Source organism: Pristiophorus japonicus, chromosome 1 (assembly GCF_044704955.1).
Source record: "Pristiophorus japonicus isolate sPriJap1 chromosome 1, sPriJap1.hap1, whole genome shotgun sequence".
Lineage (NCBI taxonomy): Eukaryota > Metazoa > Chordata > Chondrichthyes > Pristiophoridae > Pristiophorus > Pristiophorus japonicus.
The window spans coordinates 387,682,335-387,707,324 of record NC_091977.1 but is presented as its reverse complement, the minus strand read 5'-3'; the positions used below and the strand labels follow the sequence as shown (position 1 = coordinate 387,707,324).

Below are 24,990 nucleotides of genomic sequence, written 5' to 3'. Positions count from 1 at the left end.
GTGAGGAGGACGCTAAGAGGCTGCAGGGTGACTTGGACAGGTTAGGTGAGTGGGCAAACGAGTGGCAGATGCAGTATAATGTGGATAAATGTGAGGTTATCCACTTTGGTGGCAAAAACACGAAAACAGAATATTATCTGAATGGCGGCAGATTAGAAAAAGGGGAGGGGCAACGAGACCTGGGTGTCATGGTACATCAGTCATTGAAAGTTGGCATGCAGATATTGCAGGCGGTGAAGAAGGCAAATGGTATGTTGGCCTTCATACCTAGGGGATTTGAGTATAGGAGCAGGGAGGTCTTACTGCAGTTGTACAGGGCCTTAGTGAGGCCTCACCTGGAATATTGTGTTCAGTTTTGGTCTCCTAATCTGAGGAAGGACGTTCTTGCTATTGAGGGAGTGCAGCGAAGGTTCACCAGACTGATTTCCGGGATGTCAGGACTGACATATGAGGAGAGACTGGATCGACTGGGCCTGTATTCACTGGAGTTTAGAAGGATGAGAGGGGATCTCATAGAAACATATAAAATTCTGACTGGACTGGACAGGTTAGATGCAGGAAGAATGTTGCCGATGTTGGGGAAATCCAGAACCAGGGGACATAGTCTAAGGATAACGGGTAAGCCATTTAGGACTGAGATGAGGAGAAACTTCTTCACTCAGAGAGTTGTTAACCTGTGGAATTCCCTACCGCAGAGAGTTGTTCATGCCAGTTCATTGGATATATTCAAGAGGGAGTTAGATATGGCCCCTACAGCTAAGGGGATCAAGGGGTATGGAGATAAAGCAGGAAAGCGGTACAGAGGTAAATGATCAGCCATGATCTTATTGAATGGTGGGCCGAATGGCCTACTCCTGCTCCTATTTTCTATGTTTCTATGGGCCCAAGTTTCCACAGGATAAAAAACGGGCGCCCCTCCGAGCTGGGCGCCCGTTTTTCGCGCCTAAAACGGCGCCAGAATAAAAACACGCTATTCTCGAGCGGTTTGCAGCTCCTTGTCTGTTTGGCATGGCGCCCAGGGGGACGGAGCCTACACTCGCGCCGATTTTGTAAGTGGGCGGGGGCGGGTACTATTTAAATTAGTTTTTTTCCTGCCGGCAACGCTGCACGTGCGCGTTGGAGCGTTCGCGCACGCGCAGTGTGAAGGAAACATTGGCACTCGGCCATTTTTGTAGTTCTTTGTAGCTGTTTAATTTTTGAACATTTTTTAATAAAAGCACATTGCCATCAGCACATCAGCACTGAGGCTACCCTTCTCACTGTCTCCTTCCCCTCCCCACCCTCCACGGCAACAAACGGCAGTTTCCTCCCTCTCCCTCCCCTCCGTGGCAACAAACCGATGTCTCCTTCCCCTCCCTCCCCTCCACGGCGGCAACAAACCGCTGTCTCCTTCCCCTCCCTCCCCTCCATGGCAACAAACGGCGGTTTCCTCCCCCTTCCTCCCCTCCGCGGCAACAAACGGCGGTTTCCTCCCGCGGGAACAAACGATGGCTGAAGCACTTTCACACAGGTAGGAAGATGGTTTATTTAATCTTTTCTTTTCTTATAAATGTTTATTCAGGTTGGATATATTTGTATAATATTTGTAGAAGTATAAATAAGGATTGATTGTAGAATTTAATGACTTCCCTTCCCCCCCCCCCCCCCCCCCCCCCCCACCAAGTTCTGGACACCTAATTTGTAACCTGCGTCTGATTTTTTTAATGTGTAGAACAGGTTTTTTCAGTTCTACAAAAATCTTCACTTGCTCCATTCTACTTTAGTTTGGAGTACGTTTTCACTGTGGAAACTTTCAAATCAGGCGTCAGTGGCCGGACACGCCCCCTTTTGAAGAAAAAATTCTGTTCTAAAGTAGAACTGTTCTACCTGACTAGAACTGCAGAAAAAAAAATGTGGAGAATTGCGATTTCTAAGATAGTCCGTTCTCCACCAGTTGCTCCTAAAAATCAGGCGCAAATCATGTGGAAACTTGGGCCCTATGTTTCTTGGCTGAGGGGTCAACAACCAGGGGGCATAGATTTAAAATAATTAGGGGAAGGTTTAGAGGTGATATGAGGGGAACTTTCTTCATCCAGAGGATGGTGGGCGTCGGGAACTCACTGCCTGAAAGGAAGGTAGAGGCAGAAAGCCTCACCACATTTAAAAAATACTTGGATGTGTACTTGAAGTGCCGTAACCTTTGGACCAAGAGCTGGAAAGTACGATTAGGCTGGATAGTTCTTGGCTGGCCGGCGCGGACACCATGGGCTGAAATGGCCTCCTTCCATGCTGTAAATTTCTATAGGCTAGAAATTTACCTCAAATCGCTGGGGCCGGATACTTATCAGTATTCCGGTGGTTGCTTCCTTGGGACCGCTGGAATACCGCTGATGCGCGCTCCCGTGGTTTTCTGCTCTTCAGTGATGGCGGAGCGTTCCGATAGTGGGCGGCAGCGGAGGGCTAAAACTCGGCGATCTGCTTGCCTTACTAAAGGCAAGCAGAACCACTGTACAAAACGGCTGGAAAACTTTCTCTGCGCATGAGAGTCATAGCGCAGCCAAATACTAAAGTTATTTTTCTGGTGAATTCTCCAAAACCTGTCCACAGTAGACAATTTCACCAGCAGACTTTTTCAGTTTCTTCATCAAAGAAATGAAGTACCAGAATCGAGACTTGGCAACAATATGATTTGGATCAAAGATGCGCATCCGATACAGAGCAAGGCCAGGCTCTTTAGTTGAGGGCAGGCGCCGCCCACTCACCTTGTATTCCTTGAGGGTGCCCAAAGCCTTCATGTCACCTGTCGCTTACCTGCCACTTGAAAGAATGTGTGCATGCCCATCCATGCATCAGTGTGCCATGCAAGTTCCAGCAGGGGTCATTGCACAGTGATCAGGAGCTCAAACCCTGGTTTTCATACTCTTTTCCCAGATTGGGGGTGTCGAGGCCAATTCCAAAGACATCAATTTCACCTCGATTAGCTAACTCGACACAAACTGAGAATTAAACCTGATCTAGTTGTTTTAACCCACTAACCAGTCGCTGCGTTTATATATAAAAAAAAATCTTCTCCTTTTCCCTCTGGCTCTTTGGGCAATTACGTTAAATCTGACCTTCTGCCAATGGAAACGGCTTCTCCCTATTTTACTCTATCAAAATCCCTCTTAATTTTGAAATGACCTGCAAGTGCCAATAGCAGATTGTAGTAAAAAACAAAAGTATCTGAAGTTTCCCAGCTGGAGCTGTGCCTTGTTTGAGCTGCGCTGTTGCAGGTCATGGTGTTGGTGACCATTTCTGGTCAGATTAGTGTCTAGTTGACTGCTCTTTTAAAGTTTCTGGCTTTGTGATGTAAAATAAATTGGAGAAGACTGAACAGCTGGAGTGATCAGCCAGCCTGTGATGATGGATTTCCAGAAGGCATTCGATAAGGTACCACATAAAAGGTTACTGCACAAGATAAAAGGGTTGGGGTTAATATATTAGCATGGATAAAGGATTGCTAACGAACAGAAAACAGAGAGTCGGGATAAATGGGTAATTTTCCGGTTGGCAAATAGTAACAAGTGGGGTACCGCAGGGATCAGTGCTGGGGCCTCTACTATTTACAATCTATATTAATGAATTGGATGAAGGGACCGAGTGTACTGAAGCCAAGTTTGCTGATGATACAAAAATGGGTGGAAAAGCAAATGGTGAGGAGGACACACAAAATCTGCAAAGGGATATAGACAGGCTAAGTGAGTGGGCAAAAAATTGGCAGATGGAGTATAATGTGGGAAAATGTGAGGTTATCCACTTTGGTAGGAAAAATAGAAAAGCAAATTATAATTTAAATGGAGAAAAATTGCAGTGCTGCAGTACAGAAAGACCTGGGGGTCCTTGTGCATGAGACACAAAAAGTGAGTATGCAGGTTGTTAAATATCGAATAACTCCACGAGGCTAAGTACAGTGAACTAATTCAGGCATGACCTTACTCCAGTTTATTTATTCTCAAAGTGAGGATTCAACATGGCTGCCAACATTATATACACCTTGCACCTGTCTGCCAGTGACCATTAGGACTCCGGCAGTCGCACCCTCCGGTGGCAGGTAAAACCCAGTTAACATACATAACACAGGTACGTACAGCAAGTAATCAGGAAGGCAAATGGAATGTTGGCCTTTATTGCAAGGGGGATAGAGTATAAAAGCAGAGAAGTCCTGCTGCAACTGTACAGGGTATTGTTGAGGCCACACCTGGAGTACTGCGCACAGTTTTGGTCTTCGTATTTAAGGAAGGATATACTTGCATTGGAGGCTGTTCACAGAAGGTTCACTAGGTTGATTCCAGAGATGAGAGGATTGACTTATAAGAATAGGTTGGGTCTATACTCATTGGCGTTCAGAAGAATGAGGTGTGATTTTATTGAAACATAAGATAATGAAGGGGCTCGACAAGGTGGATGCAGAGAGGATATTTCCACTCACAGGGGAAAATAAAACTGGGGAACATAGTCTCAAAATAAGGGGTCGCCCATTTAAAATTGAGATGAGGAGGAATTTCTTCTCTCAGAGGGTTGTAAATCTATGGAATTCTCTACCCTAGAGAGCTGTGGAGGCTGGGTCATTGAATATATTTAAGGTGGAGATAGACAGATTTTTGAGCGATAAGGAAATAAAGGGTTATGGAGAGAGGGCAGGGAAGTCGAGCTGAGTCCATGATCAGATCAGCCATAATCTTATTAAATGGCGGAGCAGGCTCGAGGGGCCAGGTGGCCTACTCCTGCTCCTATTTCTTATGTTCTTATGTTCTTTTGGTGAAAAGTTTCTCGTAATCTCCACTCTGAATGAAGTTTGTATCCCAGCTGGCAATACTTAATCGTGCATAACGCTGGACCCAAGTCAGGTAGAAACATAGAAAACATAGAAATTAGGTGCAGGAGCAGGCCATTCAGCCTAACGAACTGGCCTCAACAACTTTCTGTGGTAGAGAATTCCACAGGTTAATCACTCTCTGAGTGAAGAAGTTTCTCATCATCTCGGTCCTAAATGGCTTACCCCTTATTCTTAGACTGTGACCCCTGGTACTGGAACTCCCCAGCAACGGGAACATTCTTCCTGCCTCTAACCCGTCCAATCCTGTCAAAATTTTATGTTTCTATGAGATCCCCCTCATTCTTCTAAACTCCAGTGGATACAAGCCCAGTTGATCCAGTCTCTCATATGTCAGTCCTGTCAACCCGGGAATCAATCTGGTGAACCTTCGCTGTACTCCCTCAATAACAAGAGCGTCCTTCCTCAGATTAGGAGACCAAAACTGAACACAATATTCCAGGTGTGGCCTCACCAAGGCTCTGTACAACTGCAGTAAGACCTCCCTGCTCCTATACTCAAATTCTCTATCTATGAAGGCCAACATGCCATTTGCCGCCTTCACCATCTGCTGTACCTGCATGCCAAACTTCAATGACTGATGTACCATGACACCCAGGTCCCGTTGCACCTCCCCTTTTCCTAATCTGTCACCGTTCAGCTAATATTCTGTCTTCCAGTTTTTGCCACCAAAGTGGATAACCTCACATTTATCCACATTATACTGCATCTACCATGCATTTGCCCACTCACCCAACCTGTCCAAGTCACCTTGCAGCCTCTTGGCATCCTCCTCACAGCTCACCCCGCCACCCAGCTTAGTGTCATCTGCAAACTTGGAGATATTAAATTCAATTCCTTCATCTAAATCATTGATGTATATTGTAAATAGCTGGGGTCCCAGCACTGAGCCCTGCGGCACCCCACTAGTCACTGCCTGCCATTCTGAAAAGGACACATTTATCCCGACTCTCTGCTTCCTGTCTGCCAACCAGTTCTCTATCCACGTCAATACATTACCCCCAATACCATGTGCTTTAATTTTGCACACTAATCTCTTGTGTGAGACCTTGTCAAACCCTTTTGAAAGTCCAAATACACCACATCCATTGGTTCTCCCTTGTCCACTCTATTAGTTACATCCTCAAAAAATTCTAGAAGATTTGTCAAGCATGATTTCCCTTTCATAAATCTATGCTGACTTGGACCGATCCTGTCACTGCTTTCCAAATGCGCTGCTATTTCATCTTTAATAATTGATTCCAACATTTTGCCCACCACCGATGTCAGGCTAACTGGTCTATAATTCCCTGTTTTCTCTCTTCCTCCTTTTTTAAAAAGTGGTGTTTAGCTACCCTCCAGTCCATAGGAACTGATCCAGAGTCAATAGAATGTTGGAAAATGATCACCAATACATCCACTATTTCCAGGGCCTCTTCTTTAAGTACTCTGGGATGGAGCCTATCAGGCCCTGGGGATTTATCGGCCTTCAATCCCATCAATTTTCCTAACACAATTTCCTGACTAATAAGGATTTCCTTCAGTTCTTCCTTTTCGTTGACCCTCGAACCCCTAGTATTTCCAGAAAGCTGTTTGTGTCTTCCTTAGTGAAGACAGATCCAAAGTATTTGTTCAATTGGTCTGTCATTTCTTTGTTCCCCATTATAAATTTACCTGATTCTGACTGCAAAGGACCTATGGTGGTCTTCACTAATCTTTTTCTCTTCACATATCTATAGAAGTTTTTGCAGTCAGTTTTTATTTTCTCTGCAAGCTTCTTCTCATACTCTATTTTCCTCCTCCTAATTAGACCCTTTGTCCTCCTCTGCTGACTTCTAAATTTCTCCCAGTCCTCAGGTTTGCTGCTTTTTCTGGTCAATTTATATGTCTCTTCTTGGATTTAACACGATCCCAAATTTCTCTTCTTAACCACGGTTGAGCAACTTTCCCCGTTTTATTTTTATTCCAGACAGGGATGTACAATTGTTGAAGTTCATCCATGTAATCTATAAATGTTTGCCATTGCCTATCCACTGTCAACTCTTTAAGTATCATTTGCCAGTCTATCCTAGCCAATTCATGTCTCATACCATCGAAGTTACCTTTCCTTAAGTTCAGGACCCTAGTCTCTGAATTAACACTGTCACTTTCCATCTTAATAAAGAATTCTACCATATTATGGTCACTCTTCCCCAGGGGGCCTCGCACAACAAGATTGCTAATTAGTCCTCTCTCATTGCACAACACCCAGTCTCGGATGGCCAGCTCTCTAGTTGGTTCCTCGACATATTTAAAGTACTTTAAAAATGGGTGCTTTTGATCGGAGTGATAATGGGCCTTAAAAAATACTTTCTCGTGGAAATTAGCACTAGGGGGGAATTTTGGGCGATTTCTGAGTGGCAAATGTGGGCGGGAGATTTTCAGCAACACCAGCAGTAATCATAGGCCGAAATTACCGCCGGCGCTAATCGGGAGGTGAAACGGGCAATACAGGGCGGTAATTTACATTTTTGTCCAAAATGGGCATTAAATGGGCGATCCTAAGGGAAATTCTAGCTCTATGATTCGAGGATTCTCAAAGGGAAGGTGCACTTTAGCTGCAGGCAACAGTGACACAAGATTTTGGACAATGGCAGGCAGAGCTGAAGTGGCAATGGACTGCTGGTTTTCTGACACTACTTTGAAGGTTTAGATGGAGGAGGCTAGCAGGAGGAGAGAAATCTTCTATTGACTAGGGGACAGGAAGATATCCAGGCAAGCAAGCCGGCATGAGAGGGCAGAGGTGGCAGAGCGCATCAGTACCAGAAGCAGTGCCCCAGGACATTGCTGCAATGTAGGAACAAGTTCAGTGACTTCAATGGTAAGCCCAGCAGCATTCCCGTGTTCAATTTTAAGAACAAGCAAATTCTGTGAAATAGTGCTTGCCCTCCCCAAACTCACCCTGCAAAAGTATTTAACAGACAAACACTTGCCAAAATAGCCAAAAGCAACCTGGAAGCCTATGACTAACCAGAGACTTAACGGAGGTGAGGATCCCTTTAAATATCACTTGTGAATGCTGCTTGCTGATTGTTCCAACTGGGTGGGTTAAGGAAGTGACGTTTCAGGCACGCAATGACACGAAATTAACAAAAGGGCCCTGATTTAGTCACAGCGCCCTTACTATGATATTTAAATGATGACTGCATTTATTGCAAGCAGCTGCCGGGAACACCTGTCGAGCCCCAGCACCAATATGGCTTCGTGCTCACTTCCTGCATGGAACATTGCGTTGCTGAATTCAACTTCATGGTACCCGTTTTGGATCCCTAAAAGTGCGCGAGGCATTGCAATTTCTCCCCCCATACTTTTTTTAAAAACAAAATATAATTTTAAAACCAATTAACTTTTTTGTTTGAGGGCATTTAGTGATTGGAGTTGAGCTCTCTTGGAGTAGGCACTTATTAAGCATTTTTTTAAAATTATTAGTCTCCCTTATTTATCATCTCAGCAAGATATTCAGAAGCAATAACATATTAGAGGCTTTCAATGTAATTGCTGACCTGATTGAACATCTACAGTTCCATCACCAGTGTGATGGCACATCCTTCTGAAAGTTGTTGAAAACTCCATTTATACTGTCCTTCACGCAATTATTATCCAGGAAACTTAAAAATTCAATTTTCAAATTTCTTTTTTCAAATAAAGTTCTAACCCCTGTTAATTGAGGTATTTCAGCATTAATTCCATGTTTTACTATTGTGCGGTGCTCAAGTTGAGTTGAAAAAGTGACCAGGTCCGTGCTGCCTGTTTGCATGTGCCATTTCAGTTATTGCCACTTATCTTCCCCTTACTAACAGCACCTGTGTATTTATCTGTTGAGCATGGGAACTAATGGTTTATGGTGAGGCTATCCAGAGCTCTCTGGAGGAAGTTTGAATGAGCTGATTTTCATCAGTAAGTGTAGACAAGCAGATATGAGGGTCCAAAAGCTGATTGTCTTTAGAAAACAAAGTTGGTCTGCATAAATGTATGTATATGCTTGTGAAGAGGCATTGACCATCTTCAATTGTCTAATTAATACTGTTCTATATCCTCACTTTACACAGGGAATACATTTTGTGAGTTTCTGGGAATTTACTAGTAACGGCTATGTATTGGCGTTCTTGATGCTCTGTACAGTGCTCGTTCAGAACTTTTGCTTACAGATATCATATTACATTGTTATCCTGGATGGAATACACATAAAAGCAGCTCTGCAGGTAAGGTGCATTTTTCTTTTTTTCTCTCTCTCCCTTCAGCCAATTTTATCCATCCTGTCTCCTCTTCTTTCCAGGGTCTGATTCTATGGAAGCCCAATGGTGACCTATGTCTCACCCAAAGTGACCAATCTTAAGACAGAATCTAGACAGTGTGTAGGCCATTCAGCTGTGGGGGGCCTGATCCGAACCTCATCTGACATCCAACTCATGCATATTCAGCAGGGTTATTTGGATAGCAATCAAAAACCTTGGTTTCACTCTCCCACTCTTTCCCTCCCTGCCCCCTTTCATTCTCTTCCCCTTTCCCACTTCTCTTTTCTTCCTTCCCCTTCTCTTTCCTCTGTTTCCTATCTCTTTTCCCTGGGAGGAGGTGCAGTACAGATTCACAAGAATGATACTGGAGTAAAAGGATTAAATTATGAGGACAGTTTGCTGTCTAGACTAGGCTTGTATTAGCTTGAATATAAAAGATTAAGGGGTGATATAATTGAGGTGTTTAAGATGATTAAAGGTTTTGATATTGTCGATAGGGCAAAACTATTTCCTCTGGTGGGGAGTCCAGAACAAGGGGCATAACCTTAAAATTAGAACAAGGCCCTTCAGGGGTGATGTCATAAAGCACTTCTTCCCACAAAGGGTAGTGGAAATCTGGAATTCTCTCCCCCAAAAAGCTGTTGAGGCTTGGTCAATTGAAAATTTCAAAACTGAGATTTGTAAGGCAAAGGGTATTAAGGGTTATGGAACCAATGTGGGTAGAAGGAGTTAATATATAGAACAACCATGATCTAATTGCATGGCAGAACAGGCTTGAGGGGCTGAGTGGCCTGCTTTTGTTCCCATGTTCCTTTCTCCTCTTTTCCTTCTCAATGGAAATGTACTTTTTGGTATCAAGTCCTTTATTGGGCAGGACACATATTGGTAACTTTTTCAAAATCAAGTAATTTAATGCACTCTGAAAGTCACTATTGCGTTCGAAACAAGTTCCTCAAGCCAAAAAGATTTATAATGGTCACACAGATTACTTAAAACAGTATGTCTGGAAGAGTGTCTTGTGGCTATAGAACTATCAGGCTTGGGCTGATAAGTGCCAAGTAACATTCGCGCCACACAAGTGCCAGGCAATGACTATCTCCAACAAGAAAGAGTCTCACCACCGCCCATTGACATTCAATATCATTACCATTGGCGAATCCCCCACCATCAACATCCTGGGGTCACCATTGACCAGAAACTTAATTGGACCAGCCACAAAAATACTGTGGCAACAAGAGCAGATCAGATGCTGGGTATTCTGCGGCGAGTGTCTCACCTCCTGACTCCCCAATGTCTTTCCACCATATTCTAGGCACAAGTCAGGAGTGTGATGAAATACTTTCCCCTTGCCTGGATGAGTGCAGCTCCAAAACTCATGAAGCTCGACACCATCCAGGACAAAGCAGCCTGATTGATTGGCACCCCATCCACTACCTTAAACATTCACTCCCTCCACCAGCGGCGCACAGTGTATGCAGTGTATACCATCTACAAGGTGCACTGCAGCAACTCGCAAACATCCCAAACCCACAACCTCTATCACCTTGAAGGACAAGGGCATTCGATCTTCTCCCCGCTCCCTGCGATCCAATCTCCTCCGTGCGAACTGATCTCCTACTCCCCTTCCTGTGATCCAATCTTCCCCCCCCCCCCCGCCAGCGATCTGATCTCCTGCCTCTCCCCACCCCACGATCTTCCCGATAGCTGGGGACTGCCTCAGTGGTCTTCGGCTGCTGCTTTGTAGTGCAGGCTTTCATGCCTGGCAGCCAGCCAGTCTTCAATCTGCTTGGATGTTCGGGCGGTAAACGAAGTAAAACATTTCTAATGAGGTTCTGTTGTTAAATTTGGTAGAACCTCCGTTCTCCCGGCATTGCCTCTGTATTGGACCATTGTGCTGCTTTCATGAGTATGCTTTGTGACTTGATTAAAAAGGGCACTGTATTGTTTACACAAGCTGTAACTTTCATTCATGCTGCTTTAAAGAAGTGGGTGTAACATGAAATACTGTAGTAAATATAAGCCACCTTTTGATCAATATCATCAGTGTGTTTGTTATTTTTCTAGACAATGATTTACTTGAAAGCTTTGTCACTGCCTGTATGGGTCTTCAATGGTGGTCATCTGACAGTGGGCCAGATTATTAATCACATGTCAGTGGATGCTTTTCAAATAATGATGGCAGCATTTATGGGATTCTATATTATTGCAATTCCGATACAGGTATGTTAACTTTATAAAATCTAACTGAACAGAATTTTTGCATTTTCCATAAAATAAATGTATAAAGTAGAAATTACACATCAGAAATTCCATAAATTGACCTTTTCCCCCTTTAGGTTATTTAGTGTATGTAGCTCGCAGATTATGTCAATAATTGCTAGGGTTGCAACAATCTTTTTTTTATATTCTATGCTCCACAACCTTTGGTATGTTGGCTCCAATATGTTTAAGATGTCATTGTGGTAACTATATTAGGAAATGTTGCCTTGATTTTATACTGCAGCTCTTCTGCCAAACCTTGCTTAAAATGTCTGGTTTGACAACTGAGTAGTCACTAAAACAAATATAAAACCATGTGACTGATTCCTGCCAAATGTATTTTCAGATCCACATAACAGTTTGAACTAATTGAGTTGCTTATAGGACTGGATATTGAGAATATCCAGTTAATTTGCTTGTGGCAAATAAATGTTGGCCCAGAATATGCGGTCAGCAGCGAAGCAAAGGCCTTCGCCACTGGCTCCGAAGTAAGCTTCGCACAAAGATCTTGCAAATTTCAGGTTTTCTGACTGGTAGTTGAAATCAACGTAGTATAGTGGGGATCCCCTAGTATGAGCTGCTGTGACATCATCACGCTGTCGAAGCAGCCAATGACAGTGTAGAATTCTCATAAACAGCAAAAAGAAGTGAGTAAGTTCCTAAAATTCTAACTTTTTAAAAGCATTAGAGAGAACAAAAAAAAGATTGGGGCTCCGACTTGTGGAAAAGGCAAACCTGAAATAAAGATGAACAAACTTATTAAAAAAAAAACCATTTTTCTTTTAAAGTTTCTTAAATATTTAAATTTTTATTGAAGTTAATAATAAATTTGACACTGCACAAAATTAAAATCAGTTTTTCAGGGCCAAAACCTTTGTTTAGCAGTTAATATGCTGTTAAAACCCCAGTTACACCTAATCCAAAATAGTCTAACTTTTAATGGGGTATTTAACAGCTTATTTACTGTGGAAGAGCTGAAGTTTTCATCAGTTTCCATGATTTGAGAGATTTCACTGATTGCAAGCTCTGGGGGCGGGGGCGGGGGCAGGGGGCATGGGGCATGGGGAAGGAAGAGTATGGAGGATCAGTGAATAACAGACCGCAACTTCAGGATTTGCGCTAAATCCCAAAGTGACGGTCAGTTTCAAAAGCAAAATGACTGGCAAGCGCTGCCAGTTCGCCATCATCAGGACTGCAGATTCCGGGCCATTAAACTCACTGTGTAGGAGCGAGTGAGACAGTCAATTACGCTTTACCTAAGTGTCCTTTCGAAATCATTTTGTTTTGAAATTTGCTAAGGAAATTGAAATGAGCAACTGCTACCTGAAAATGGAACACCATATACTCTCTGATTTATAAAAATAATTAACACCTATTTGCAACAATGGAAACATTTTCTGCATTTGAATCTGAAAAACAAGCTATAAAGTAATGATTATCGTCCATGTGTCTTATTTATACTCTTTCCATTGAAAAAGAAGCGTGGATAAGTAAAACAATAACGTTGGGGGGGGGGGGGCGGGGGGAGGAGGACGGGGAAGGGGGTCGGGAGGATGAATTGAGAAATTCTCTATTTAAAACAAAATCTTGCTGAGCTAGTGTAAGTGGTAATATGTGTAGGTTGCATTATATGCATTTTAAAACCTACCTATTCTAGAATGGGTAGAAACTGACCTGGATGAGTAAAATTTTCCAGAACTGGTCACCGGGAATCTGAAAATAGTAAATCTTCTGACAGGAATGTTGGAGAAAATTAGAAAGTTAGAAAGTAACAGGTTTGCACATGAAGTAAGCGCTTCATGACTGGTGTAGGATCACCTGAAGTACAGCAGCTGCACATAAAGTCAAAACATTCAAATTCCACAGTAACCAATAGACTGCTAGCAACTTTTATCACTCATTTTGACATGTTTGGCAACAATTTTTATCACCCATTTGACAAGTTTGCTTATTTTAGTCCTTCATTATAGTCGTGTGAAACAGTTTATTTGATGTATTACTTATTCTGATATGCACAATGACCCCTTTTCTTCTACATGTACTTTGATTTCAGATTATAGTGGCAGTGATATTACTCTATATGCAATTGGGGTATAGTGCTTTGATAGGAATATCTATCGTCCTTCTGCTCGCTCCTCTTCAGTACTTCATCTCGAAAAGATTTGCTTTTATTCAAAAAAGAACGATGGAGTGTTCAGATGAGAGAATCAAGAAATCCAACGAAATGCTGCAGAGCATAAAGGTAATGGCTGATATAGTAAAGATCTCTGTAACATTGCCCAACTCTGCCTTGCCTCGGCACATCTGCTGAAACTTTTTTCCATGTCTGTTACCTCTAGATTTGACTATTCCAACACACTTCTGGTCAGCCTCCCATATTCTACCCTCTGTAAACTTAAGGTCATCCAAAACTCTGCTCCCTATGTCCTAACACATACCAGGTCCCGTTCACCCATTGCCCCTGTGCTCGCTGACCTACACTGGCTTCCGGTTAAGCAACACCTTAATTTTAAAATTCTCAACCGTGTTTTCAAATCCCTCCATGGTCCTATCTCTGTAATCTCCTCCAGCCCTAAAACCCTCTAAGATGCCTGTGCTCCTCCAATTCTAGCCTCTTGTGCATCACCGATTTTAATTGCTCCACCAAAATGCCTTCAGCTGCCAAGGCCCTAAGCTCTGGTAGTTCCCTCCCTAAACCTCTCTTTCTCTCTACCTCTCTTTCTCTCTACCTCTCTTTCCTCCTTTAAGACGCTCCTTAAAACCCACCTCTTGACCAAGCTTTTTATCATCTGCTCTAATATCTTCTTATGTGACTCATGTCAAATGTTGTTTGTTAACGCTCCTGTTAAGCGCCTTGGGACATTTTACTATGTTAAAGGCACTATATAAATACAAGTTGTTATTGTTGTTAGAACTTAAGAAATAGGAGCAGGAGTAGGCCATACGGCCCCTCGAGCCTGATCAACACAATCACGGCTGATCCGATCATGGACTCTGGTCCACTTCCCTGCCCGCTTTCCATAACCCCTTATTCCCTTAACATTTAAGAAACTGTCTATTTCTGTCTTACATTTATTCAATGTCCCAGCTTCCACAGCTCTCTGAGGCAGCGAATTGCACAAATCCACAACCCTCTGAGAGAAAAAATTTCTCTTCATCTCAGTTTTAAATGGGCGGCCCCTTATTCTAAGATTATGCCCTCTAGTTCTAGTCTCCCCCATCAGTGGAAACATCCTCTCTGCATCCACCTTGTCAAGCCCCCTCATAATCTTATACATTTCAATAAGATCACCTCTCATTCTTCTGAATTCCAATTCAACCTTTCCTCATAAGTCGATCCCCTCATCTCCAGAATCAACCTTGTGAACCTTCTCTGAACTGCCTCCAAAGCAAGTATATCCTTTCGTAAATACGGAAACCAAAACTGCATGCAGTATTCCAGGTGTGGTCTCACCAATACCCTGTACAACTGTAGCAAGACTTCCCTGCTTTTATACTAAGTTGATTCCTGGGATGAGGGGGTTGAGTAGGTTGGGCCTCTACACATTGGAATTCAGAAGAATGAGAGGTGATCTTATCGAGACGTATAAGATTATGAGGGGGCTTGACAGAGTGGATGCAGAGAGGATGTTTCCACTGATGGGGGAGACTCGCACTAGAGGGCACGATCTTAGAATAAGGGGCCGTCCATTTAAAACCGAGATGAGGAGAAATTTCTTCTGAGGGTTGTGAATCTGTGGAATTCGCTGCCTCAGAGAGCTGTGGAATTTAAGACAGAAATAGACGGTTTCTTAATCGATAAAGAGTTATGGGAAGCGTGCAGGGAAATGGAGCTGAGTCCATGATCAGATCAGCCATGATCTTATTGAATGGCGGAGCAGGCTCGAGGGGCCATATGGCCTACTCCTGTTCCTATTTCTTATGTTCTTATACTCCATCCCCTTTGCAATAAAGGCCAAGATTCCATTGGCCTTCCTGCTCACTTGCTGTACCTGCATACTAATCTTTTGTGTATCATGCACAAGTACCCTCAGGTCCTGCTGTACTGCAGCACTTTCAATCTTTCTCCATTTAAATAATAACTTGCTCTTTGATTTTTTTTCTGCCAAAGTGCATGACCTCACACTTGGTTGGGTATAACTCTACATTCCTATTAAATATGAAGGAGCAAAAATCTGATTCTGAAAAACAAGGTCATGAACTCCATTCCCTTTCTTTTTTTATGTTAAAAGAATACTAGTTGCTTTCATACTTTATTATTGAATCATCACTATTTTGTTCTGATATAAGCTTAACTCTCCCCACCTGGAACATTTAGGCATGGATATTGTCTTCAATTCAGTTGGAATTGAGCAGCTGTTTGGCTGAAGAGTATAGTGTCAGTAAGTAAATTGACATTTCAGGTTGAGCTTTACAGAATGGTAAACACAAGCATCTCTAATTCTCACTGTCAGTTGGAGACACTAAGTGGAACATCGGTTCCCTGTTTGAATCCCTCCAATCAGGCTTCCGCCTCGCCTTAATACTGAAACTGCCCTTATCAAAGTCACAAATTACATCCTATGTGACTGTGACCTATCCCTCCTCATCCTTCTTGACCTGTCTGCAGCCTTTGACATGGTTGACCACTCTATCCTCCTCCAATGCCTCTCCTCTGTTGTCCAGCTGGGTGGGACAGCACTCACCTGTTTCCATTCTTATCTATCCAATGTAGCCAGAGTATCACCTGCAAAGGCTTCTCTTCCCGCTCCTGCACCGTTCTTCTGGATTCCCCCAAGGATCTATCCTTGGCCTCCTATTTCATCTACATGCCACTCCTCAACGTCATCAGCTGAAAACACAATTTCGGGTTCTAGATATACGCTGACGACACCCACCTCTACCTCACCACCGCCTCTCTCGACCCCTTCACTGTCTCTGATTTGTCACATTGCTTGTCTTACCAGATGAGCAAAAATTTCCTCCAATAAATATCGGGAAGACCGAAGCCATTGTCTTCGACCCCCGCTCAAATTCTGTTCCTTAACCACCAACTCCATCCATCCTCCTGGCAACTGTCTGAGGTTGAATTAAACTGTTTACTACCTTGATGTCGTATTTGACCCCGAGATGAGCTTCTGACCACATATCCACTCGATCACCAAGACCATCTACTTCCATCTCCGTAACATCATGGAATCATAGAAATTTATAGCATGGAAGGAGGCCATTCGACCCATCGTGTCCACGCCAGCCGTCAAAGAGCTATCCAGCCAAATCTCACTTTCCAGCTCTTGGTCCATGGCCCTGTAGGTTATGGCACTACAAGTGCACATCCAAGTTTTTAAATGTGGTGAGGGTTTCTGCCTCTAAAACCCTTTCAGGCAGTGGGTTCCAGACACCCACCACCCTGGGGAAAAAAAATGTCCCCTCAAATCTCCTCTAAACCTCCTACCAATTACTTTAAATCTATGCCCCCTGGTTATTGACCCCCTCTGCTAAGGGAAATAGGTCCTTCTTATCCATTCTATTTAGCCCCCTCGTAATTTTATACACCTTAATAAGGTCTCCCCTCAGCCTCCTCTGTTCCAAAGAAAACAAACCCAGCCTATCCAATCTTTGCTCGTAGCTAAAATTCTCCAGTCGGGGCAACATCCTCGCAAATCTCCTCTGTACCCGCTCTAGTGCAATCACATCTTTCCTGTAATGTGATGACCAGAACTGCATGCAGTACCCTAGCTATGGCCTAACTATTTTATACAGTTCAAGCATAACCTCCCTGCTCTTGTATGTGAGTGGTTTTGCCCCTTGTGATTTCGAATCACCCCTCGTACAATAGTTCTGGACACCGGAATTATAGTCGTGAACAGTAATACCCAGTCATAAACAGATCTTTTCGGTATCCACCATCACAATGCTTTTATTCACGTTAAAACACACCTGCACCCAGTAAAAACACACACTTGTAGTGTAATACAAACAAACACAGTAAACACACAGTCTGGCCTGTTTAAACAGGCCCCTAATGCGAAGTGCCCATGTCTAAAACACCCCTGCTCGGACTCAAAATTGCACCACTGAAATCTGTCCGACAGAATGTGCCTACGCTTATGAGCCTTGCTAAAACCTCTCAAGCTTGGTTGGGACACACAACACCCTTTCACACTATGCGGTGGTCTTAAAGGTGCATGGGCTGGGATAAATGCTCACTAATTACCCCTCTGGCTTACTCGCTGCTTCTCCCGATGAGGCGTATCTTCTGGTTCTGTACCAAACTGTGGTATTCAAGTCCAGTTTCAAGGTCAGCTTCCCAGTCGAAATAGCGAGGCTCTCTTGGCTCGTAGATGGTGGTTTCTTCTCTCCGTCCCAGATGGAGTGCTCAGTCCTTGAGTGTTGCAAGCAGGCATAGAAGAGGGGAGAGAGAGAGAGATGGTAGCCAACACTGCCTCTCTTATACTTGCAAAAATATGCTGCCTTCGCGCCAAAATTCCAACTGTATTTCCATCTGAGGCTGTTCAACTGAAAAGCAAACTCAAGTCTGTGCCTGTTCCTTTGTCAACTGGGCTGTACCTTGATGTGTGGCTCCGACGAGTCTGTGGTAAAATAGGTTCCCTTTGTCTTTCGATGGCCTGAAACCCCGGTCACTTTACTTAATGTCTCACTGATGGGTTCCCATTCCATGATAAAAGGCGCTCATCAACCATGATGTCCCTGCTTTCAGCATTCTCATTCCCACCCAGCTGATGTGTATTCCTGTGAGACATGTTTGGACCTGTCCCACTTCAGCTGTCTGCTCTTCTGCAGTAACAGAAAATATGTCCAAGCAAAGTCCAAAAGGTCCAAAACGTGTTTTTGCCGAATTCTTACAGTCGCCCCTATGATATTTTAAGAATCCTTCTGGAATATCAAACGTCCGCTGGTGAAAACATGTCATGGTCCAACCAACCCTATATACTTTACTTTTAAACACCCCGAATACATCCCTTAAAATATAACACGAAACACATTCGTACAACATATTTACGAAGAAAAACATTCAGGTTCAACCTTTAACCAAGGCCTCCCACCGACCTCGGAGCGCCTTGCTGCGCCTTTTGCAAGACAGCCGCAACAAATATATTACAATGAGAAACTGTACAATTACAAGAGAGTGCGAGCAAATCCGGATCCACGGAGGAACTTCTACATTCAAACCAATGTCCCACCAGGGCGGGGAATTTATCCCTTTAATTTCCTCCTCTGTTTTCCGGTTTGTCTGTTCCAAGGTAAAATAATGTTTCTGCGAGAACTCGACAGCTTTTATTAACGTTGTGAGGTGTTCGGGCAGAAAAGGAATCTGATATCCGAACTGTGTGATGGACTGCTGCAGATTATGGATTGTGTCGTTCACCGTGATGAGTACCGTGGGTGGCTCTGGGATTGGAAGGATGCGCTCTTGGGCCACTTGAACTTTGGTGTGGGGTTTCAAGCAGAAAGTCTTGTCGGTGACTGGACACCAAGTGTCGCGGTGCACCCGGTACTGGTCCACGCTCGTCATGACGCAGTACATCCCATTGCCCGCATATGCTACCTGAGGTGGCATGTGGCTCTGGGCCATCACCTCCATGGTGCAATTAATAGGCTCTGTACTCTCTGATTCAAACCCGCACTCTGTCCGATCAAACGCTGAGGACACAATATGACGTGTGCGCCCCTGCTCTGGCACCTCTTGAGGTCAGTGCCTGTCATGGCGTGCTCCCACTTTATTACAAAGGGTGGGGCCCCATGGGGCGCACATGCCTCCCGTAAGACGCCAATGTTTTCCACTCTGTATACCGGCGCTGGCTATGGTGTCCCGTCCATCACTGGCATACGCAACACAATCCCCATATCCGAGTGGTTGGTTCGACTGCAATCCACTGGAACTGGGTAGACTTCGGAAGCTAAATGGAACTGACACGGACTCATCAAGTTATGATACGGGCTGAGTGCTGCGAGGTGCCGGTTGCTAACCCACGATGGGACACGACCTTGCTGGAGATCCTCCAAATTACTGCACCCCTCGCCTAGCATCCAGGCACCGTACAACATGCACACTTCATTCATGGCTGCCTGTGCCGAGGCATTCCTGTCCCCCCCGTATTAATTCATTAACCGTTTTAGCATGTGTCTCCAGCACCGTGATGACCTCTTTTAAGTGAATAGTCATCGCCTGCTCCTCCTTTAGCTCCGACCCTACCACTTCGTTCCCTTCCCTCAGGATCCTCCGCAGCTGGTCCTTTTAAACCGTTAACTTGCATCTGCAGCTGCACGTCATCCATACTATTGACGAGGGATGTATCGCACTAAACGCCATAGCGACATCATTGAGTACCCCTCGCCTCTGCCTCCCCGGACTAACGTTATCGTACACTCCCAAGTTGTACAAGTTTTCCCGGCTCACATCCCCTTAACTGAGTTCAAAGAACTGCCGGAACATTTCTTTAATGAGCGCCTCATACAGCTGCTCAGTTTCTTTTGGACACTCGGGCAGATGTATCCCGGTTAAGTTTAAAATGACCGACGCGGCTGCGTAATGCATCCCCTGAAATAAAACCTTCCCGGTCGGAACTAAAACTAAACCATTCCCTGGGCCTGGTGTGGTGGCGTAACACCTAACTTCTGTCGCCTGTACCGGTGGGGCTGTGGGCAGAGGCTTCCTCTCGTGTGCGACAAGCTCCATAGAATTTATTGTGTTGGGAGGTTCTGGGATCACGCAGGAGTCCATACTCCGATCCCATCTGATCCCAGCCCCAGCGTCCTGCCATTGCCACGAAAAGGCAATCGACACACCCGCTGGGTAGATCTGTTCCGACCCCAAAATACACAAACACATTCCCGGTTCCTCCTTCCACCATTTGTCCCAGCACACTTCCACTCCTCCCTGTGTCTCCGTAATCTGTCGGTACATATCATTCCCTAGTCTCTCCCAGTCCGCTGTCTGGTTCCCCGTGTCCTGACTCAGTTTCCTGAGCCACCACCATCGTTCCAGGGGAATGTGTCCCTTGCACGTCAAGCATATGCGCTTGCCCTCGGTCACCCCAACCTGTGTGGCTGTGACCTTCAGTGTGGGACACGGTATGGAAGCCTCCCCATATGTGAACCCGGCGTGGCTGGAGTATTTTGTCGAATTGACCCCAGCCACCCTGGCCACCTTCCCTCGTGGAAGTATGCTGCCATCCTGTCCGTGTCCCCTGTCCTACCCCCCTGTGTCATGGTGGGTCCGTTTCCCCCCCCCCCCCCCCCCCAGTACAGCTGTAGAGGAAGGACAACTCATTATCTCCTCTCCTGCTGTGCCCCATTCCGGCCAACATCCAAATCAGGCTCAGTCTCAGGCCTGTCTCCATTCCGTCCTCGGCTTCCTGCAAAACCAAACTAACAAGCACCCTGCTGTGAGAGGGTCTACCTCCACAGGTCTGGCTTCATTACAACTAACCAAAACACTTTAAAAGGAAACTGTGTACAATCGCACCCGTGTTGCCGGGTGGCACCTCTTGCCTGGCCTTTACGGCTCCTGGTCGGCGTGTAAGGAGGCGTCCACGGCACCCTTGGCCGTGGGATCCTGTTGCTCCTTCTTACAGCCCCCACCACGGGATCCTCGTGTCCCAAACTATGGGAGGAAGACCCGCATCCACCATGCTGCTTACAGAGCCTTGGTGTTTCTTTCCTTACCCTTTCCCCCAGGTTAAACAACTTACACTGGTTCTCGTGGAACCATATTGTGCACCTTGGAAGTTTAACCGCGTAAATCATGGAGCTTGCCTTATCCACTATTCTGTAAGGTCCCATATACAGTGGCTCAAATGTCCTTACATGAGGTCCCCTACCTTCCACTCGTGCGTTCTCTGGGGCTCGAGCTGCAACCAATGTTACTGGCTGACTGCCAATGAATCTGCTTCAACCTCTTGTACAGATTCTTGACAAACTTATCCAGGTTTACTTCTCTCACTTGACCTTCGGTGAGAATCGGTGCCAGAACATCGGTGTGCATGCGCAAGACCCTCCCGGTCATGAGCCCATGCGGGGAGTACCCTGTGCTCCTGGAGAGGCTGTCTCGGACCCCCATCAAAACTAACGACAGGACCTCATCCCACCTTTTCGGGGACTGTCCTGTTTCCTTCTGCGTTCTTTCTTTGATGGTCTGATTAAGTCGCTCCACCAACTCCCGATGACTGTGGGTTGTGAGCCACATGCCACTTACCCTCTATCCCCAGAACCTTCAAGGTGGCCTGCATGACTTGCCCCATGAAGTGGCTCCCTTGGTCGGACTCCACGATCTGTGGCAGTCTCCCCCTGGAGAATACTTCCCTTACCAAAATCTTTGCCGTCACCAACACTGTGGCTGATCGGCAAGGGAAGGTTTCCACCCACTTGGAGAACACGTCTACTCGGACCAAACAGTACTTGTAACCCCCCATTGTGGAGGGCAATGGCCCGATGTAACCGACCAGTACCGACTGCCATGGTCCCTCTACCCTTCTCGTGTGCCCCAAGGGAACCTTCCTACGTTGCGGATTTGCCGCGCACATCAGACAGTCTGCACAAAAATTGCAGACACCCTCCCTCAGTTGCGGCCAGCACCCTGCCTGTTCTACCCTTTGCCAGGTAGTCTCCGGCCCTGGGTGTCCCGCTCCTGGGCCCCCGTGGGCCAACTGGAGGAATTCCCTCTGGTGCACCTTGGGAACTATCCACCGATCCCCTTTAAAGACCATCCCCTCCTTTACTGTGATGCCAATGCTACCCCGAACGGACCTCCTATCTTCTCACCCTTAGCCAGCTGCTCCAGGACGACCTTGAGGACAGGATCCTGTGCCTGGACTTGCCTCAAGTCCGGGGCCAATGCTACCCCTGCACTTCCTGGTGTCCCCCCTTTGTCCCGGATCGCTGCTCCTGGGCTGGACCCGTATGGATCCCAAAAAACTCCTTCCCTGGCTCCCTCATTTGCTAACTCGTCTGCCCTTCGGTTCCCTTCCCCTCTGGGCTCTGTCTTAGAGTGAGCCTTTACTTTGTGGATGTAATGACATCCCGGGGTCCCTGTGGCCTCTAAGACCTTTCTCAGCAACGGTACTGTTGCTAAGGGCTTCCCATTTGCGGATGTGAAACCGCGACGAGCCCAGATGGCCAAGTATTTGGTACATGAATTGCATGTAAACATGGAATCCGAGCAGATGGTGTATGGGGCACTCGGGGTGCTTGGGAGTTTAATGGCCCTTACTATCCCAGCCGTAGGGTCATAAATCCCGCACCCGGTAAAACGCTCCCCATTCACTACCGAACTAGTAGATCTCGCTTTGTTGGGTGTAACCCGGCCCAGAGCCCTACGTCCACATCCCATACCCCTTCCACCGTACATTTGTGGGCCATCCCTGGGTAGATCATGTTGGCGACCAACTTGGGCTCACTCAGGCCTTGCACTCTCAGATACATTTGTGAGAGCAATAAAGTCCAGCGGACAATGCGAGCACTGCTCACCGTGCCATCCTTTATCCTCCCATCTAATAACATTTGAGTGGGGGTATGGTGGGTTAGTAGAGCGATCAGGGACAATCCCGTAAAGAGCTGCCAGCGTGTGGCTAGGAGATGCCTCCCGCAATTGGAATATCCCCGTTCTACATCCGTGAGGACTCTTGATGAGTACACCATGGGCCTCAGTTTGTAATACCACTCCTGGAGCAGCACCGCGCTCAAACTGTCCCCGCTGGCTGCTACTTCCAAAAAGAAGTCCTCCCCACCATTAATCGCCCCTAATGCGGGTGCCAGCTGCAGGTCTCCCTTGGGGTGATTAAACGCTGCCGTGCAGTCCTCATCCCACTCCCATCCAACTCCCTTGCTGAGGAGCCGAAGTAGAGGGGCTGCCGTGGCAGTGTAATCTTCAATAAAATCCCTGCAGTACCCTGTGAGCCGCAGGAAGGATCTCAGCTCTGTCACGGTCATGGGGCCTGGTAACTCCTGTACCGCTTTCCGTTTGGCCTCGTCTATAGCCCTTTCCCCAGTCCTCATGGTCAGCCCGAGGAATTTTGATTCCTTCTGACCGATCTGAGCTTTCTTAGGTTTGACCTTGAACCCTGTCTCCCTCAACAGCTCCAGGAGCTCAGCCAGAAGCGGACCATGCTCCTCCACCTCATCGGAGAACAAAATCAAAACGTCCATATACTGCACCAACTGCTGGGGTCTGCTGAAACCCTTTAAGGCATCTGCTATACATTGGTGGAATACGGAGGAGTTGTTATGAAATCCTTGGGGAAGGCATGTCCATGTGTACTGCTGTCCTTTAAAAGTGAGGGCAAACTTGTACTGGTCTTCCCATTTCAGGGGAATTGACCAAAACCCGTTTGAAATATCCAGCACCGTAAATGTGGTTGCGATTGCTGGAATACTCCCCATCAGATCAGCTATGGGCGCACAGGCTGGGATGTTTTTGTTGAGTACCTGATAGTTCTTGGTGGCTTCCCACGACTGGTCTGGTTTCCTAACCGGCCAAAGTGGCCAGTTCACTTATGTGGCTATGGGCTTCAACAGTTCCTGTGCTACCAGAGATCCCAGTGCTGTCTCTGTTATATATGAATAAAGAGTCTGACTGGACACTGTGAGCTCAAAGTAAAGTGTGACCTTAGTCTTTTATTGCAGGTTTCCAGAGTGCCTCTCCAGCCTGTGAGGCCTCCTTAAGTACCTGTGCTCCCAAGGCATTGTGGGATCCCTTGGGACTCCAGGGGATGAGCCCTCTGGTGGCTGTACAAGGTATATACAAGTTTACATATATAACAACACTCCGCCCACCCGCCCCCCACCCCCCCAAAATCAACAGTGTAACTATTTACAAGGTGAGTCGATCTGGGGCCTTTCCCTGGTTGATCGTCTCGGTGCAAATGCTGGTTTTGGTGAATCGTTTGTTGGCCCTCGCTGGGCTGCTGTGCAGCTGGCCTTGCTGGGCTGCCTGGTGTGGTGAGTCCTGCTTGGCTGCTGCAGGTGATGGGTTCTGCTTTGTGGTCAACCGCGGTGTCGGTTGCCACTGGTGTGTATGTTGGAGGGTCAAAGAAGGTAGGATCCAAAGTGGGTTGCCCTGGATAGTCCGTGAATCTGAGTTTGATTTGGTTCATGTGTTTCCGGTGAATGAGTCCATTTGAAAGTTTGACCCGAAACACCCTGCTGCCCGCTTTGGCCACAATGGTGCCAGAAAGCCACTTGGGACTTTGTCCATAATTCAATACAAATTCAGGATCATTGATTTCAATTTCGCGTGACACATTTGTGCTATATGATATGTACTTTGTTGAAGCCGCCTGCTCTCTACCTGTTCATGTAGATCAGGGTGAACTAACGAGAGCCTTGTCTTAAGTGCCCTTTTCATGAGCAGTTCAGCAGGTGGGATCCCAGTGAGCGAGTGGGGTCTTGTGCAGTAGCTAAGCAGGACTCGGGATAGGCGAGTCTACAGTGAGCCTTCAGTTACCCTCTTCAAACCTTGCTTGATGGTTTGCACTGCTCTCTCTGCCTGACCATTGGATGCTGGTTTGAACGGGGCAGATGTAACATGTTTAATCCCGTTACGGGTCATGAACTCTTTGAACTCGGCACTGGTAAAACATAGCCCATTGTCGCTCACAAGAACATCAGGTAGTCCGTGCGTGGCAA

The 24,990-nt window shown here is 46.0% G+C and overlaps 1 protein-coding gene across 6 annotated transcripts in view; it reads left to right on the top strand.

Moving 5' to 3' along the window:
- LOC139274170 (ATP-binding cassette sub-family C member 9-like) overlaps positions 1 to 24,990 on the top strand; it is a 343,814-nt gene that overhangs the window by 59,262 nt on the left and 259,562 nt on the right. For all 6 annotated transcript variants that reach the window (XM_070891221.1, XM_070891210.1, XM_070891227.1 and 3 more), the window contains 3 exons: positions 8,920 to 9,072; positions 11,170 to 11,325; positions 13,418 to 13,606. In XM_070891221.1, the coding sequence (XP_070747322.1) occupies positions 8,920 to 9,072; positions 11,170 to 11,325; positions 13,418 to 13,606 (498 nt within the window). The remainder of the gene's footprint in view (positions 1 to 8,919; positions 9,073 to 11,169; positions 11,326 to 13,417; positions 13,607 to 24,990) is intronic.